Here is a 19,080-nt window from a genome sequence, read left to right on the forward strand (position 1 = left end):
ACTGACTGCAGTGCTGCTGACAATCCTGCTGGCACCGTACTCATTTTTATCATCAATATCAATCACATATAATGCATCAAAAGCTACAGAAAACATATCACAACATTTGAACATAATGGATTTTTCAAGTGGTGTCCCAGAGGGGGTTCACCAGCCAAAGGATATTTATAATAAGAAAATCAATAGAATATGATGTTGTTATGCCTACAAAAGCTGATGCTAGATGTAATCTCAGCAAATTATTGACGCGGATTACATAATGACGTGCTTTCATTCACTAAACCAGGACATTGGGGAAAAAAGCCAGACTTATTGTTTTACAGAAATGCAAGTAAATTCATGTGTGAAAGAGCTGGAAGTTTATCTCGCACTAATTTCTGGTCATTCAACAGCTTTTAATTCTGCCTGACTGGAGTTTAAGATTGGGGAGAGACTTTCCCTGTGAGGAAACTATGGCGCTTGCTCACGTGAACAACATCCATAACACGTGTGTGTGTTTGTGTGTGTGTGTGTGTGTGTGTGTGTGTGTGTGTGTGTGTGTGTGTGTGTGTGTGTGTGTGTGTGAGACAGAGAATGAGACCGCAAGTGAATGAGTAAGCAGGCAAGAGCAGCTGAAGTTTAAAAAGACTGACACCACAGTCCTGAAGACAAACAGAGGGGCGGAGGTGCTGTATTGTTACACTGCCACTATGAGAAATTGTGTGCATGGAGTTTGTGTGTGTATGTGTGTGTGTGTGTGTGTGTGTGTGAGAGAGAGAGAGAGAGAGAGAGAGAGAGAGCGCTGCAAAAAATCTCCATGCTGAACGTGATGAATCCATCTGCAGCACCGTCACCCCACAAGCCCTGCCGCTGTGTCGGGGGCCAGCGGCGAGGCTGGCTGTGGGCATCTGGTTTAGTCAGCTGGCTAACTAGTCACACATAGGGCCACAACATTCTGGGAATTTTCAAACTTTCCACGGGAATTAACAAGAATTAACCAGAATAAACTGGAAATTCGCAAAAATTGCAGGTTAGCCTATAACAGGGAACTCAAACTCAGCTTGCTGCATAATCTTGGTTAAAACAACCAGAGTTCATTCAGTCAGTTGAATTTCTATCCTGCACTACACATTCATCCATACATGCACACAAAAAAAATGCAGAAGTTAAAATATGTCAAATATGTCATTTTTAAAATTTATGTTGTGCACGTATCACAAGACAAAACAAAATGTCTAAATTTATGTATATGATATAACTGGTGTAAATTGCCTCAAATTCCCAGTTAATTCCTGTTAATTCCTGCATATTCCCATTCATTCTCATAAAAAAGTTGCCAGCCTTGAATATTTCCAAAATTCCCATGCTGAACTTCCCATAGAACGTTTCTGGGAATTTTCCGAATTTTTACCGGAAAGGCTTTTTCATCGACGGCCAGCAGACGAGCCGACATTTTGAAGGTACACCGGGCAAAATGTGGGTTTTATTTAAGCAAAGACCATTTACACTCAACTGACAAGTAAACTAGGAATAAGCACATAATTTATGCACATAATTTGGACAAACATTGGGGAAAAAAAGCCAATCAAATCCCAGAGGATATGTGCAGAAAAGCAGTAATCCCTAATCTAATCTAATCAGGATCTAATCCTGCCGATCCCAGGAGCCCATGGACAGTTGAGCTTTTGTTCTGAAAAGATTTTATTTCAGCATCTGAACAAAATTCACTTCAGTCATTTTTATTATTCACTTTTTGGGGGGTTTTATTTTGTAATTTTCTTGTAATTTGATGGTATTTTTCTTGTGATTTAATTTTAAATATAGAGTCATAATCATTGCAAATATTGTTTTACTGGTCATTTTGAACTATTTCTGTCCACTGAATGTTTTGATCAATGATGAATTTCCCATCATTTTCTGTTTTTATTTATTTATAAATAGATTCATTCATACCTGTGTTGTAAAAATATCCCTCTTAACACGTAATCTAGTCTTGAGTCCAAACATCTGAATTCGCTGAAAATGAGAGAACAAAAGCTGCGGATGTGGATGAGACAATTAAACTTGAATGATGTTACCAGTGGACTGATCCTCCTTCTTCTACCTTATTTCAAAGCGCTGATTATCTCTAGAAAAATCCTGAAACATGAGAAACTGCATTGAGAGAAACATGGAATAATCTAACACCACTGAGTTTTTCATTTGAGGAAAAACTGGCTTTTAAGAATAAACCTGAAGCTAAATGAGGCCTAATTGTTTAGATGAAGGTGGAGCTGAGTTGGCGAGACAAAAAACAAAAAAAAAACACTGAAAATGAGACAGAAGAAGGAGGTAGAGGGACATAGACTGTGCATGAGTCAGAAAGTGAAAGAACAATATAGCTGACCGTGTAGGAGAGAGCTGGGGAGTGTGTGTGTGTGTGTGTGTGTGTGCTCTGCTGCAGTGGCTGCGTTGTCAGTCTAGTTACTCTGTTTTCTAATCTTAGGTAGAGTTCAGAACAATGTCACACTGACAGCTACATGTTACTCAGAGGGGAACCAACTGGCCAGCAGCACGCCAAGGACAGATGAGCTGTTTATGTACCCACACACGCACACACTAACACACACACACACACATGCATGCAAAATTGCAAATATACATGCACATGCATGCTCAGACAACAGACAGTTGATTACATAAGCCTGTTAGCTTGAATGCATCAAGAACCAAATTGATCTGGGAAGCATTGCTATGATTTATAGCAAGCAAGGTCTCTACTGTATCCGTGTGTGTGTGTGTGTGTGTGTGTGTGTGTGTGTGTGCGTGTGTGTGTTTACATTTGTGTGGATGTGTATATCATGAGGTGGAGTCAGCGTGTCAGTGTTAAAATGGCAGCACAGTTGAAATATGTTTCTGAGAGACATTGTTCATCTTGTGCAGTCATTTCAGTGGCCCTCCTCTGTCTTAAATGCAGAAAAATAAGGAATTATTGTGTGAATGGGTGCGTTTTGCCCCTGCAGTCATACGGAGTGTCTATGGGAAATCTATAGACACGCCATATAATACAATAACTGGTTTCAGCCAAGCAATGTGACCAATTGAATATGCTGGGAACACAAGCATAGCTAAGTTTTTGCATAATGGGTTGCTATGGTAAATGCTGTGATAAGCTGTTTAGCCATTGTTCTTGTTTCCCCTTTTTTCATTCTTCTGTTTGTACACTATTTTAACAGTGCAGTGTATACAAGCCATAATATCTCAGAGGCAATTTTTTTTTTTTTTTGCCAGGATAATAGGGCCTTTGATGTTGCCAGTGCCACTCAGCTGTACCTGTACCTGTTGCATTATGACCATAAAGGCTGTCTTCTTGTGTAGTATCACTATAGCAAACAGCGTCTTTTATCAAGACACTGTTTGCTATTACACATAAAAGCAGGTAAAAGCATATACATAAAAGCAGTCATGAAATGGCAGTAAACAGACACATACTGTAAGGCTATGTGTGATTTGTATATCTGTCACTTGCACATCCCTCACATGACTAAATAACCCTGGAACTTATTTACATACCAGGCTTTGTCTAACAAGCACAAAGCTGGCTGCAGGTGTTTGTACTGTAATACTAACCTGAGGCTGGGAATGCAGTACCCTCCCTTACTGTAAGACACATGCAAATGACAAATTCACGCAGCCAAAAGAGGGAGGCAAACGTAGCGAGACGGACCTAACTTTGCTCCAGGTGCCATGAACTGACTTGAGGTGGAGTTTGCACGATTTGAAAATGTGCAGCTACAGTGTTTTGGTAGTCAGTAACACCATAGAAACCGATTTATAGCCCTTTCGACTGTAGGAACTTAGTGAGGCATGCTCCGCTATGAAACCTGTTTCACGTGTTTTGGAATTGTTTCTGATGGCAGCGACACAGTTCCAGATTATGTTCCCGCAATCTAATTTAATCCCTGTTTGGGAATGATACACAATCTGAGTACAAGAAACATTTATGAGGAGCTATAAGTGCTGGCAATCTTGGTTGGTCAAGCATCGATACGACAACGCTTCCACTTACATGTGCAATCCTTAGAGGGCAACAACACCGCCATTAAATGCAGTCCAAACATCAAACTGTGAAAAGAAACTGCAAAGAAGAGGAAACTGCAAACTGCACAAAGACATACATGCTTTAGTTTGCAAAGGGAGAAGGAAGCGCTGCATGGCTCTAGTGGCTCATACGACAGGGGCTTTTTAGTGGGACAGGTGGAAGTACAAGAAGTAAAATCCTGGAAGTCCTGCTTGGTAATAGTCTTTGGGTAGTGCAGAGGCCCATGGAAAAAAATCTAAGGCTCTCTGTCTTTTAGAGAGGCAACAATTTATGCTTTGGACAAGGCAACTAAACAGACCAACGCATATCCACTTTATGTCCTCATCAGGGTCTGACAAACAGATAATTAACCTGAATTATATACCAGCGGTGGGTGGCATTCCACCTAACGATTTGAGGCTTTGTGTATACCACAAGATGGTGCTAAACCAAAAGTATGACCCCCATATATACATAATTGCTGAAGATCCATGAATTTACAATAAAACATGACTCTAAGTGATTTACATTAAGTGGAAATATATTAAATCCTGTAAAGAACCCAGCAAGTACTTATAAACAGTAATATCCCATGATGTTCTGCACTACCCAAAGACTAATATCAAGCAGGACCTCCAGGATTTTGTCTCAGGTACATGTTTTTATCAGAAGGTATTTACGAAGTGCTATTACAAAGCACTTTGTAAACCTTTATGGTTGGGTCTGCTGAAATGGAAACAAAAGCTAATTCCACAAGTTCACAGGATCTGAAAGATCCCAGGTTACGAAAAGTCCTGGGTTACCGTTGCTAGACAAAAGCGGCTGTAACTGCTCTCTCAGGTTCCTTCCAAAATGCTGTGACGGTGCTCTCCTCTGCAGTCTGTCCTGCAGCTCCCTCGCCTCTTGTTAATGGTTGTAGAAAAGGTCAGTAACACTCCAGGGAAAACCATTTTTCCCCTGTCTTGGGGGCATAACGCATGACCTTAGGTTCTTCCTGATCGCGGATACCTGAGTAATTCAGACGCGTGCGCTGGTAAAGTAGAGGCTTATTGGTCAAATCAGTCACCACTTTAGCACGTCCGCATCGAGAGAAGTCATGTTATTGAGCTCCGTGAGCAAGTGCAGAAAATTGAATCCTGTTTGTATGCTTGTGATGTGGTCTCCTTTCTGAAGTCTTTTTCCCAGCCACTTCAAATCTGTTTTCACTCCACTGTGCTGTGAAATTTCAGGACAGCTACCCAATTAATTTTCAGCCACTGGTATGTCAATCCTATCACTGTAGCCAGCATTACTGTTGACATGTTAGAGAACGCTTCTGGGACCCATGCCTCATCCAGCACCACTGACGGATAAGCCGATGTGTGAGTTTGGAAGGGCAATAATCCATTCTAAACATATTTCTCGCCTTTTGCAAGCTGAATCCACACATTGCGGTCCATGACTAAGGCTATCGTCGCAAGGGAAGCACGAATGGTCAAGGTTGCGAGGCGGCTGTCAGTTACTTCCTTCTTGGACAGGATTATGGCTTGTAACAAGAAAAACGACTATACTGAATCCTGAAATACCTGCAGGGGGGAGATTACCTGCCAGTGGAATTATTCCAATGTGAATGCAATATGCGATGAGACAATGGGAATCTTTCAAACGTCCTTGAGATTAGAATGACTTAGACATGCAAAAGAGCCCTGATAGTGAAGGACATGGCAATGATGCATCCAAGCCGTTCTCTGATGAATTATTATAGCCTCAAAAGCCTATTCCAAAGGGTTGTCAAAAGCTTCAGAGCCTTAAACCATGTGTTTGTGTGGTCTTTTGCATTGCTACTCCAATTGTGCACGTAGTGGACGGATGCACTAATTGGACACTCCCTAGATTTACCTCTACTGAGATGCATTACGACACAAGGGCAATGCTGCTATTCCAGTATGTTTATGGCTTTAACTCGATGATGTACTTATAATCAACTGCCTCCTTTCACCACACACAAGCGCCTGCATGTCATTGTACAGTGTAGGGCAGTTAGCACCGTGTCACCTTGTTACTTGCTTTTCATGTTACCTGTCATGTCACAGCTCTCTATAATTGAGACAAATTCCTTGTGTGTGGTACTGTGTGACCCTTGCAATCAAGACTCTCTGAATCTGACTTCAGTCATTGTTTCGGTACAACCTACTACCAAACCTGGGAGCCAAGAACTGCCCAAAGGCTCTTGCGTGTGGAGTTTACAATTTAGGAATGGTTTTCAACTGGGGAGCTAAATCCACCCAATCTGCCATTATGGTTAACACTGACATTTATTTGATTATGGGTGTTTCCTGAAGGTTGTAATATCTCTGCTTATCTGTGAAACATTTAAGCCACATAATTGCCAACCTTGGGAGTCAACAAGATTTTTTAAAACCAATGCAGGGGATGGACGTGCTGTCCAACACAACATTTTGAGATTCAGTAATTCTGTTTGTTGCATTCTGGTGATTTTTTTATGCATTTGATAATGGGAATATAGAAGAAAAGCTGCAGATGTATCTTTAAATGTTATTTCAGTTGCTATACATTTAATTTTGCTTTGCATGCTCCACACAGAAATCTACCTAACAAACTCTGCACATGGCAAACCCTTTCCCTTTAAAACTTTCAGCAAGGAAGGTGACACTTGCAGGTGCAACCTATTTCTTTTTCCTCAACCCCTCTATTTCCTCTTCACGGTACACACGTGTTTAGCTCCAACCTCCACTGAACTAATCATGTAACCATGGAGAGCTTTTTTTTTTTAACGCAAGTAAGGCAGCAGTTATTTGCTGTGTAGGGACGTACTGTATTGCCTGATCGCAAATGAGGTCTAACAGCCTTACTAAAGGGAGCACATTGCCAATCCTATGTTTGCATGTAATGCAGTGTCACGAGTGCAACCAAGTGGAGCGCTTTATAGCATGGATGGCATACAGTATGTCTATCTGTCAGAAAGGGTTTTACATTTTGAGATATTGTGCTCGTTACCACTGCAGTAGCAAAGCAGGAGGCCCTTGTTATTTCCCATCATTTCACCATGACACAATGCTAGAAAAATGAGAAGCATGCCATGAGATAAGTGCCATGAGAAGAAAATATAGGAGGTACATTGTAATCATGAACATTTCCTTTCTTTAGCTCTCAAGCCTATTGCCTCGTTGTTTGCTGCAGAAATTGAATGTGTTCAAAAAACACACACACATATTCCTTGTTGTTCCTCCATAGCAATCTTATATGTCACATCTTATATATCACATCTTAAATCTACCCTGGAAACTCAAGTAATATTAATTCCTGTTTCTCTTACCTCCCGCATCTGTAAATGGCATGTCTTTTCCTAAATGCCACATTTCACCATAGACAAAGCCCAGGTAGGTATCAGGAACTGTAGCATTTTGTTTTTTATTGGAAGCCTTGCACACTGCAGTTAGGCTGTCAGCTCGCATGAATGCCAAGGCAGAAAGGCCAGGAATAGACATTAGAGAGACAGCTAGTGAAAAAAAAAGAAGAAGAAGAAGAAGAAGAAAAAAAAAAACAGAAAACAGCACCTGTGTTAACAGCACATATTTGCTAAATCTACAAGAAAGCGTTCTATAAGAGCGTGCTATAAGAACTTTAACTGAAAGAGATGTAGCTGGAACTGGTAGGAAAAAGCACAAATGGGACTCAAGGAGCAAAACGGTTGTGTAAAATATGACTTGCAGAGCAGCACAGCATGACTTTTGCAAACTGAGGCCATTTTGAGGTGGGAACTCTTCCAAGGAACCTGGCATATACAGTTATACTGTATAAAACTAGTGTTAAGTCAACACCTAATTGAGCTCACATACACCTAATAGTTATCAAATTGCTAGTAATCTTAGGAACAACAAGCAGCAACAGCAATCATGCGGGCTTGAATTTAGCAGGGAATTAGTTAACACACCAACACAACAGCAGGAAACAGGCGGGCGTCCCACCCTAAAGGCTCATTTAGATACGTATATGGATACGAAAGGAGAATTCTGTCCATAATCTGCGGTCATTTCGTCCTTATTTGTGCACATTTTCAGAAAGTGTACGGATACAGACAAAACGGAGCAGCACCACCAGAAACAATGGGAGGAGTGCAGCCAGTGGTTCAAGCGAGATCGGTCTAGAGGTGAGACACAAGGAAGAAATGTCTCTCGGTGGTAACATTACACAAAAGAATTCTCCTCATGCCGTGACGTATTTAATGACCTCACAAACCACCACTCCAATGGATTAAGTTCATTTTGTCTTCAGTTACAATATGCAAGGTTTTCTTATATTCCAAAAAGACTGGTAACCCTAACCCTAACCCTAAGACAAAATGAACTTGGATACATGGAAGTTTTGGACAAGACGGTGTCAAAGATCTCCGATCTCCAAAGACGCGAGCTCGCCAAAGAAACCACCTAAGGATATAAGAAAACCTTGCAAACCACCACTGTCTACAACACTGCCCCCTTTGTAGCAGGTCCATTATTATGACCTCCTCCACCATCGCTATGTTTGTTCTTGTCAGAAACTTTTGGCTCTGAGCTGCCCTCTAGTGGATTTATTGCTGAACACGCCAACATAGACTACTCATGAAAGTATGTGGACATCGTTTGAATCAGATGTATTTATTTTCATACATAAAGGGGGTGAAAATGAGCCTCATGGTGGCAGTGGAACTGGCACTGGCAGTGGTGGCGGTGTAATTCCCATTGTCGCCTATGTGCTACACTCGTCAGTACTACTTCAACATAACCTGACCAATCAAAATTGCCAGATTCTAATAAGGCGCGACTTATCAGCTGCGTCTAGTGTGGCAGCAAAAATTAATGTTGGCGAGCAACTTTCTCGTTCCTAACCAGATGGAGCAACATGCTGCATCTGTTGAGACTGTTTGTCCAAGAGCAGTGCTTTGTGAACGCTTTCATAACTGCAGCGCGATCGCCGCCTTAGAGTTTTAAAAATGGCTGACGTGTGAGCGAGGTTACTACCTGTGGAGAACCCCCTCCCTAACTCTTCAGAGGGATAAAAAAAAATAAATAAATAGAAGGATGCATATCTGTGGATCTGTCATGTCTGCAGAAAAGACTTAATTTCACCCAGAAGTTTAGTCTAGCGATAAACAAAAGACCTTAGATGTCGGTGCCATCTGTTTGCAATGGGCCAAATGAACAGAGAGGGATAAACAAAGAAGAAATGTGGGGAGAGAGAGAGAGAAAGAGAAGCAGAAGTGCATGTGTGTGTGTGTGTGTGGGAGAGAGAAGAAAGCTTAGTTTAGCAGAATTGCTTCATAAGCATAGCAGTTCCCTAACCTCAGCTTAATGGGTGATTTGATATCCTCAGCAAACAGGGATCAATTCCCACTCTGTTTGCTTTTCATTTCCAGAGAAAATAGGTGCTTCATTCCTGATACTCTCAAGCCAGTGGATGTTAATGGCACTCTCCTGTGCCTTCATAAACTCTCACAAATCATTTGACTGTGCTACTGCAGCTCATGTGCTCAGAATCAACCCTATTAATTATATCTGCAACATAAACTAATCCATATTAACTTCCAGTGCAGAATTTGGCTGGTTGCAGGCAGCTTTAGATTCACATGAATTGTTAAAGATTGTGATTTGAGGATTTTTGCAACATAACATAACTGTATTCCAAAGTCAACAATGCAGTGACAATGTAATTTAGAGGCCATATGCTGCATCAGATTGAGTGAATTTTTTTTTTTTTTTTTTAATTAATCAAAATATTTTAAAAAATCATAATAAACGCCAGCTGAACAGTGCAGTACTGCAGTTAGTGAATTAGGATTCAACACCAAAAACAGATCATCAGTTGAAAAATAACCTCAGATTGGAGCAGTGGGGTGTATAATACAGATTAAGGCCCCAAATGATACAGTATATCAGTGCAGTATAACATTAGCAGCCAATGTTATCCTTTTCAAATATATTGTCTCTGCAATATTTTAGACATTGATTGGTTTGCTTGCCAGAGGAAATTTGATTTTCCTTGCTCGTTTCTGTTTTTTTTTTTCCATCTGTACCATTCAAACTTGTCAAACAGCAACCCTGCAGCAGCCCTGTCAGATTTATCACATTGTGTTAATTTCCAGAATGCAAAACAGATGATATTCTGTGGGGTTACAATGACTGCACTTTGTTCTCTCTCTGTACAAAAGGCTAGATTTTTTTTTTTTCTTTGCTGTTTGTATTGACAGCCACGTAACGGGCACTCTGTCAATGCTAGATGTATGGGCTATGTTTACGCCATCTGCAATCTGCCTGCACTGCTCCAGATGTCTTCATAGTGATCAAGAAGAGCTTTAATGAGCAAGACGGTGAATCACCAAGGAACCACCGATAGTTTGGGCCTTTATGATTGCAAAACTCTTTGGACAAATCCCACTGTTTCATCGAAAACCAAACTCCATTAGGACCGTGCTAAATCACTGCAGCACACTCACAGACACAGACAGGCCTATTCATGACCCCCCCTCCCATACACACACACACACACACACACACACACAAACACAGACATGCACACACCCAAGCGCATGACTGAACAGTCTATAAATCTGCAGGGTGGGTGGAATTAATATCGCAAGACAAATATTTTGGAAATGAATATCAACCTCGTTTTTCACAGTGAAAACAATGGCGAGCATATGGTCTGCATTACGGGGAACTGGAGACACACACACCGAGCCTCCCTCAACACCCGAGTCAGGAGGACAGTTCCTGCCCTCCGTCTGGTGCAAATGTGAATTCTCACCACTCCAAATGAGTCACCGTGCATTTTAGCAGACTGGCATGCTGCAAAAAGGAAGTGAAGGCGATCAAGACCCCCGGTGAGAACCTTAAAGGCAAGCCGGTCTCATCAATCTGCATACAAATAACACAACTTTTACACTTTGGAATTACATGCAGTGCATGCACAAAGGTGTGATTTTCAATGCCACTGACTCTCCAGCCTTTTCCCTTAACTTGTGCGGACAAGACGTTCAGTATTCATGCATGTGCGGACGTTACGTAACATCAACTACTTGCATTTAGGAAAAAAGGTGATGGTTAGGGTTAGGAGGATGTTATGGTTAAGGTTATGACACCATAGCTTGCAAGATGATGTTTGCAAGTTAATGTTAAAAACAAAACACCAGTCAAATCACAGCGGCCACCGGAAGCTGACATCGTGTACCTAACAACAGTGGCGGTTCTGCCCATGTTGCCGCCCTGGGCGAAATTACTGCCTTGCGCCCTACCGTTCCAGCGTGCGTGGCAAGAACTTCCAAGCGATAACGGCCGCTACCGGTGCCCCTCTGGCGGCTAGACGCGCCCCTCCCAGGGGCGCCAACACCTGCACAAATACCTGTTTTGGAAAAATACTTTTTATATGGACAAAATCTTGTTTGCATAAAAAAAAGCCACCGGTCGGCATCAGGCGGGCCGGCCGCGGCACCGGCTTGATGCCTACAGGTGCCGCGCCCACCCGGTCAGGTCTGCCGGATCTGACAGGTGAGCGGCGCACACATACTGCCATCCTCTCATTATAAATCAACTTTTGTTCATACGCGGCTGCAGCAGCACAACGGACAGTGACACAGACAACATGGTTGATTATTGACTGCGCAATGCGGCCATTCGCCGGTAATTGCGGCATCAGGCGAGCCTACCTACTGGTTTATATGCAAGCACAATACATGTGTATTTGCTTAGACCCCAATATTAGACGAGAGCGTTTTTTCAGGGCATCTTCGATGGAAAAAATATTGTCTTATATTCAGATGAATACGGTAATAGAAAACTGCTTTGCAGCAAGGATGATTTTTTTTTTTTTTTTTTTTTTTTTTTTGCTCTCATGCCGCCCCCCACGTGACATGAAAATATGCCGCCCCGGGCGGCTGCCCGCTTCGCCCGTGCCTAAAACCGCTACTGCCTAACAAACACCGGTCTGGGTTGAAGGGGGAATCGAACCCGGGACCAACTTCGACTTTCTGGCTTTTTATACTGGGTGACGTTGCTGCATGTAAATTAGACTTTCCCATATGCACTGCATGCAATTTCCAAGTGTAAAAGCTGAAGCAAATTCAAGAGCCTGTGCTGAGCTTCAGACACCATTTTAAAGAGTCTAGATGAAGGCCGACAATTACAGGGAAAGTTATTTTGAAAAATTAATAACCACCTTAGCATCCTTGCCAGCAAAATACCTCAAATTTGGGAGGACGGGATCTTGTGAATCTTTGAAACGGAGTCATGAATTCCAGCCAAAGGGCCTTTCTTGCTGAAGTAAGGCGTTCACGGCAAGATAGGCATCACCTCCCCGGTACGTTTGACTGCCAGAGTAATGCTCATTTAGGGAATCATGTAACACTTGAATAATGTGATAACACAGAAGAGAAACAACGGCTATACCTGAAGGAATATTTTGTGGGAGAAAAAAAAAAAAAAATCAGACGAATCATATCGCCTGCCTGTTTTTGCCTCGACAGGAATATCCTTTGAGAGCACATGGATAAACACGGAAAACAAATTCTTTTCATTAAAGTAAATGATTAGTGCAAATTCCTCGAGGACCTATCGCGTAAGTAAGCATGCGGCAGAAGCGTTTAGTCTCCGTGCAATAAATACAAGGCCTCAAGCTCTTGGCTTGGTACACAGCTTGCTCTCTACAGCGCCAGTGGCTTATATGGATTGCATAGCCTCTCTCCAAAGTCTCTGTTCATGCTTAGAGAGAAAGAGCGAGGGAGGGAGAGGGAGAGATGGCATGGCTGTGTGGATGGACTGAGTGTGGGCAGGGAAGGAGGGAAGAAATGAAGGGGGGAGGAGAGGCGGTGTCACAGTGATTTTTGTCAGCTGGCTGAAGAGGCGCTCGGTAAAGGGAGGTTCCCCCCCGCTGTGCTGCGCTCAGCTAATTAAAACTCACCCTTTACACATGCCTGTGCACACACACACAAACACACACACGCATGCACACGCACGCACACACACGGATGCATATCCAAGTGAGGTCAACGGGATCATATTGTGCGTTCACTGCCAGAAGAATCCATCCCTTAGTTTTGCTACAGCTGACCAAATAATACCATTGTAATACTCATTTATTTATATTCAGCCATCCTGCTACGAATGTGACTGAACGATTTTGACATTAAATAGATGCTGATAGCCTCTGTAAATATAGCACAGAAAAGTTCATGTGGAAAACTAAATATGTATTTGATATCAGTTCAAAACAGTCTCCAAAGCTGCTTTTATACTATTATTGTTATTATGATTTTTTATTTTATTTTTTTTTTTAACCTTGGCACAAAATCAGATAGTGGACATTTTGTGCTTGTGTCAGTTCAGTCTGTACATCGACACCCATCGGATGCTTTCTGCCTATCACGAGAGAATGTTTTAGGTACCACAGAAGCACAGGACAGACATTTTGAGGCCTCATGGTTGTTTTACTAGACCAGACGTTTCCCAGAACTGAGATTTTGATCAGCAAAATTGAAAACACTCATAAAAACTGCAGCGCACAACTCTCAGGAAATATACTTTACCAACAAACACAAAGCGATGAGCTTCTATGGTACTTCAAGGAACACCGTTTACTTATAGCTAAATGATATTAGATAGTAAATATGAACAAGATGTGGGCTGGGCAATATAACAGCTATAGCATGAGCCAGAGTCCAAATCCATGCAGTCCGAGGTTCCCCAGGCCAGCGAAGCCAAGATGTTACTTCTGAGTCAAATCAATCTCAATGATCTGAACTCTGATTGATTATTTTGACTATTAGACATGGAAATTAGAGACCGTGGTTTCCTGATTTTGATTTCCAAGGAACACAAAGATTCAAGTTTCAGGAAAACTGTTTCAAAAGGCACAGGTTCATCTCTAACCCTTGGACAAACCCCACTCCTCGGCTAAGCTGCGCTCTATTATCACACAACATAAGCCAGACACTCTCCTCCTAGCCTTGTTTAAATCTATTTTCCATTTATTGAGGTCGGCGCTGTTGTTGCTGTCGACTCGAAATAACGCCGTAATTACACCAAAAGCCGAGCGCGGAGTGTTTACTTATTCACCCGTTGGATATTCATGTGGGTGTGGAGCGGCGCGGGGCTCGTGATGGTCCACTGGTCCGGCTGACTTGAAGTGTCACGCCGGGACTCGCTGATGTGATGGGCACCTGAGCGAGCTGCTAGCGAGCGAGTAAGCAAGCAGGAAGGCGGCGAGGGCCCAAGGTGAACGCCAACTGATTCAAAGAAGAGATGGCATGTGCGTTAGAGAGCGAGAGAGAGAGAGAGAGAGAGAGATTCACGGACACTGCTAACTCCCTCCTTCCAAACAACAACAACAAATCTAAAGCTATCTACCTTTTTGAGCCTCTTGACTGTCAAAGTCACCTATGAGGCAGGCTGTGGAGGGAGAGAGGGGAGGCGAGGAGAGACGGAGAGGGAGGGAGGGAGGGCGAGGGAAGGGTGGCTGCCAGTGATTCGAGACCAGAGCGCTGCAAGATGTCACATCCTAACCTCTGGCACTGGAGACTTCTGTCATCTCCACACTTGACAGATCCTTTGGCCTGCCCCCGGTGATCCACTCTATATTTAGAGATATGGCTTAACTCATTGTTTACATGATCAACTTGATGGAGCCGCGTCGGGCGCGCGCCGCGGCGTACGCAGGGGTCACACAGTAGGTATCGGCGTCTGCCGGGTCTTTGAGATTTTTTTCTCTGTGCGCCGCAGGATGAGAGGCGCAAAGAAGGGAAGAAAAAAAAAAAAAAGTATCATAAAGGTCACAATGAAAGTGTACTAAAAATAGAGTGTGAAACGACGGGCGACTGGGTGAGTGAGACAAATCCGAGGGGAGAGCTGGAGAGTGTGTGTACGTCCAGCTGAAAAGGATGTGAGAGACAGCATTTCCCCCCATCGTCCCCTTGGCACATGAAGCCTGCCACAGTCGCTCATTGTCTCCGGCGATTAGAAAATCAATTCATTTTCATCAGACGCTCCTTCTTCTCTTTTCTAAATTAAACACAGGGGGTGGGAGGAGGGGTCTGAGTGTAAAAAAGCCCTTTAATTATGCGATTCCGGTTCAGGATATTGTATCCCCCTGTACTTCTTTTTCAAGGTCACGTTGTAGGCAGATGTTGGATGATAATAGCTTTCAGCACAGCTTGCCTTGAAAGTCTTCATATGCAGGGTGTGAGGCTGAGGCTCAATCCCGAAGTGAATTACCACAAAGTCAGCACTGCACAGAATGCACGCCACCCCGAAGTACTGCACGTCGTTAGCTAATTAACATCTTTAGCCTGCTTCTTCGCTGTGCTGTGTCAAAGAAGAAGGATGTGAAATGGCTTGCATGTGGAAAAAAAAAAAAGAAAAAAAAAAAATACAGACCGCATCAAATGTATTCAAATGCACATCATTTGTGGCAAAAGCCTGGGCGAGGGGCAAGTTTTGTTTCCATTGCAAAGAGAGGCAGGCAGCGCCACGAGGTAGAACATGCTGTTTTCGCCATGGCCTGTCGAACTCGCTGCCATAATGCAACTAATGAAAGCTCCCGTCACCCCATGGACAACTGGACTAATTGCGATGGCATGCCCTGCGCTGCATGCGTCGCCACGGCTGAGCGCGAGGCCGGGATGTGGTCACATGTGTCTGAGGCATGCTCGCCAAAACACAAAGCAAACAGCACGGGGCCAAAGAAAACACTGGTTTGTTTTCTGTGTCGAATGCATTTCACAGTAAATCAATCTAACTGTAATTTCTGACAACGGCAGAGCCTTTGCACAGACAATTAGGTTGACATACAGCCACATATATCAGTGCAGGCAACTTTATTCCTCTTGCAAATGTATTTCATAATGATTTATAATTTGGGTTTTATCTGCTTTTTGTGAATCCTATGCTTTTGTGTCTGTCATATATTTTTGTGGGACTGAGGCTGCAAAACAAATTACTCCATGAGGCGATTTATTCAGCAAATGCCGCTTAAACTTGACAATTTGGCCTCAGTAGGCCATGAGAAGAAATATGTAAATAGTCAGCATCTTAAAGAAATGTTTCCAAATCTAGAAATATCGTCCCTAAAAATATACTGACATATTATCCAACTGCTTTGCACCAGACTAAAAATGTATCTTCTTCAGACTGACATTAAGTTTCTTTTTCCAATTGGGGCGCAAGGCCAACAAAGATCTAACTTCCTCTGCAGAGAAAATGCTGTGCAACCGACATTCTGCATGCCGTATTTCACATTCACTTTGCCTTTCACTTTTAAGGGAAAAATTTATATCTTTTTTGACACTCACAACGTCTCCAAAACAGGACAGCACCTAATTTTGACATCCAAATTCGTTAGTTCTTTGTCCTAGAACAGCTGTGACTGAGACGAGAACACGAAAACAAAAGAACAAGGAGGAAGAGAGGGATTTTGTGCTTCCCTTGGAGCAGCGATATCAGATGCAAAGGTCCACGGAGGATGAATTGTTAAATATAGAAAAGGTGCCTTTGACAGCGCTCGGCATGATTTACTGGGACGGAAAGTAAAGTTCCTGATTTACTTGGGAGTTCTGCACGCGGCTCATGTGGCTGTGAAAGTTCAAACCCACATGCAACAATTCCAGGGTCCTGTGCATCGCCACTGGTGCAGCTCCCGGCCGTGCATCAGCATAAGATCACACACCAGAGTCTTGGTCCTGCGTTTCCAGCTACAGGACACATGCATGTGCTCATTAAGTGCTATGCTAGAACACTGGTTCCCTATGAGGACTGGGAGAATGTCAGGGGACCCTGAGGTGGTTCCAGAGGGACTCCAGCAAAATAAGAAATAGTTTAATTTCGCTCTTATTTCACACACTGGACATTAACACAGCGAGAGAACATAAAGATGACTGATGGATCACAGGCTTCAGATACCAAACACAGAAATCTGCTCCGATGGGTTTCCTGGAATCAAACCCTTGTCAAGTAAAGGTCAGGTGGTCTAATGAGGATGTTTCAGCGGGCTCTCTAAGATGAACTTAAAAAATGCAGCTCATGTGAATAATTGAAGTCATCCTCTACAACAGGCCATCCATTAAACTTATATTTCCAAAAAAAAAAAAATCAATGCGGCTCTGTTACAGTGCCAACACATTAAAGAAAATCTGCAGTTATGTTATAGAAACAGCTTGGCATGACTTCTCTTGACTTTGTGAACATAATATGTGGTAAAACGTCTCTACTTTTAATGATGACTTACTATTTCATTTAGGTATGTTTGTGTACTATGATATTACTATAAAGGCTTCCAATGTCTAGTGTTCTGAGTAGTGAGTTTACAGTAACCTTCCAAATTCATTTCTTTCTTTCTTTCTTTCTTTCTTTCTTTCTTTTCTCCTATGGATCACTATGAGGTGTCTATGATAATCTTGTTGGATCCTATAGTGTATAGTGATACTCAAAAGTGACTGCAGGTAACCCTGTGGTAGTTTATGGTATTTTAAGTACAATTTCTCAGTATTAAATATTTCTGTAATATTCCTATAAGAACTGTGTCTATAGTACTGTTATGAGTTTGTAATAACCTTAACATAATTTATGGCATTGTTAACAGTGTAATCTGGTATAATACTCCTATAAAGGAGTTATAATTAGATTTTTTTTTTAATGTGTGATGTCATTTTATAATTAATCACTAATGGATTACTTTATCTTTTTTTCGGGTTAACAGTTTTGCCACATGAATAGAATAAATCCTATTTTTTAAGTTTCCTACGATGCTAAATCAAAAAGCTGAGACAAACACAATACGAAACGCAAGGTGAATCATTCCCCGCCACTGTCCTTTGATGCCGTACAGTACAACAGTCCAGTTCAGCACAAAACCACTGATCACAACTGCAGCTGGGAAATGTGGATTGAACTTACCCAAGAACAGAATCACGAGAGGAGACCCAGGCATCCCGGCATCCGGCACGGCAAAAAAAATCCCACCCCCAAAAAATAAAAAACGAAACAAAACTAAGATGCACGCAGGAGTGTCTTTGAGAGTGACTGGGTCGACTTTGCTGTAACTACAGTGTGACCTTACGGAGGAGTGAAGAGCACCGCATGTCTCCCCGCACGCCGTGCAGCCTACAGCAGCGACATCCTCATTCATTCATTGGGAAACGCGGCAGCATCTTCTTACTTTATTACAATAAACACCAGCAAAGCGTCTCTTCTCCTTGAGATCAGCCTCTGTTCATGCGTGGGGGTGTTTCCTCCCTTCCTCTCTCAGTCCATACGCATCCCTCCCTCTCTCTCTCTCCTTCTCTCGCTCTCCCACTCTCTGTCCTGCCCTGTGGTCCATTGCATTGAAATCAAAAGAGGAGGTGCAAGCAAGGTGTGTGTGTATGTGTGTGTTTATGTGTGTGTGTGTGTGTCGTATCACCCAGTAAAAGGGGGACCTCTACAGTTATAACGGGCGGATAATAAATAGTAGTATTTACTGCGTCCTGACACCGGCATCCTCCTACGGGACAAGCATGGCGATGACCCGCCCTCCCTTATAATAAAGCAGAATGGTGCTATGGAAACACGATGCGTAAACTTTACAGTGCTATGCAGCAGATACAAAAAATGAAACCAAGGAAACTCCCATAGAATAGCCCAGTACAGAAGTGGAATATAATAAACTACCAGAAAGTAGATTCAATACTGAATCCAAGAAAGCCAAGAGAGTCCTTATAGGAATTCATTTGGAAATATTATAATGATACTACAGGAGGCTTGGGGAAATGACTAATTTGCCTGTTGGAAAGCTGGAAAATGAATTGGTACCTCAAAATATAGTATAGAAATATACATTAATACGCTGATAAATACTTTAAAGTATGGTAAGGCCACAGTTAAATTACCTGAGCCGCTTTATAAGTTCTTCAAGGAATCCTTTAAGAATATTATAGTGTTTTTTTTTTTTTTTGTTTGTTTTTTTTTTTTATCATGGTCCCAGCTAGTTTCCTTATAGAGTCACTGAGTCACAGCACAGACTGTTTCATGAGCATACTCAGA

At 42.4% G+C, this 19,080-nt stretch overlaps 1 protein-coding gene across 1 annotated transcript in view; it reads right to left on the reverse strand.

Moving 5' to 3' along the window:
- LOC115371772 (CXADR-like membrane protein) overlaps nucleotides 1–18,036 on the reverse strand; it is a 75,419-nt gene extending 57,383 nt beyond the window's left edge. Inside the window, exon 1 of the mRNA XM_030069289.1 lies at nucleotides 17,956–18,036. Coding sequence (XP_029925149.1) covers nucleotides 17,956–17,989 — 34 coding nt within the window. The 5' untranslated portion in view covers nucleotides 17,990–18,036. The remainder of the gene's footprint in view (nucleotides 1–17,955) is intronic.
- Between the last annotated feature and the right edge of the window lie 1,044 nt (nucleotides 18,037–19,080).

The sequence above is a fragment of the Myripristis murdjan genome, chromosome 14 (assembly GCF_902150065.1).
Source record: "Myripristis murdjan chromosome 14, fMyrMur1.1, whole genome shotgun sequence".
Classification (NCBI taxonomy): domain Eukaryota; kingdom Metazoa; phylum Chordata; class Actinopteri; order Holocentriformes; family Holocentridae; genus Myripristis; species Myripristis murdjan.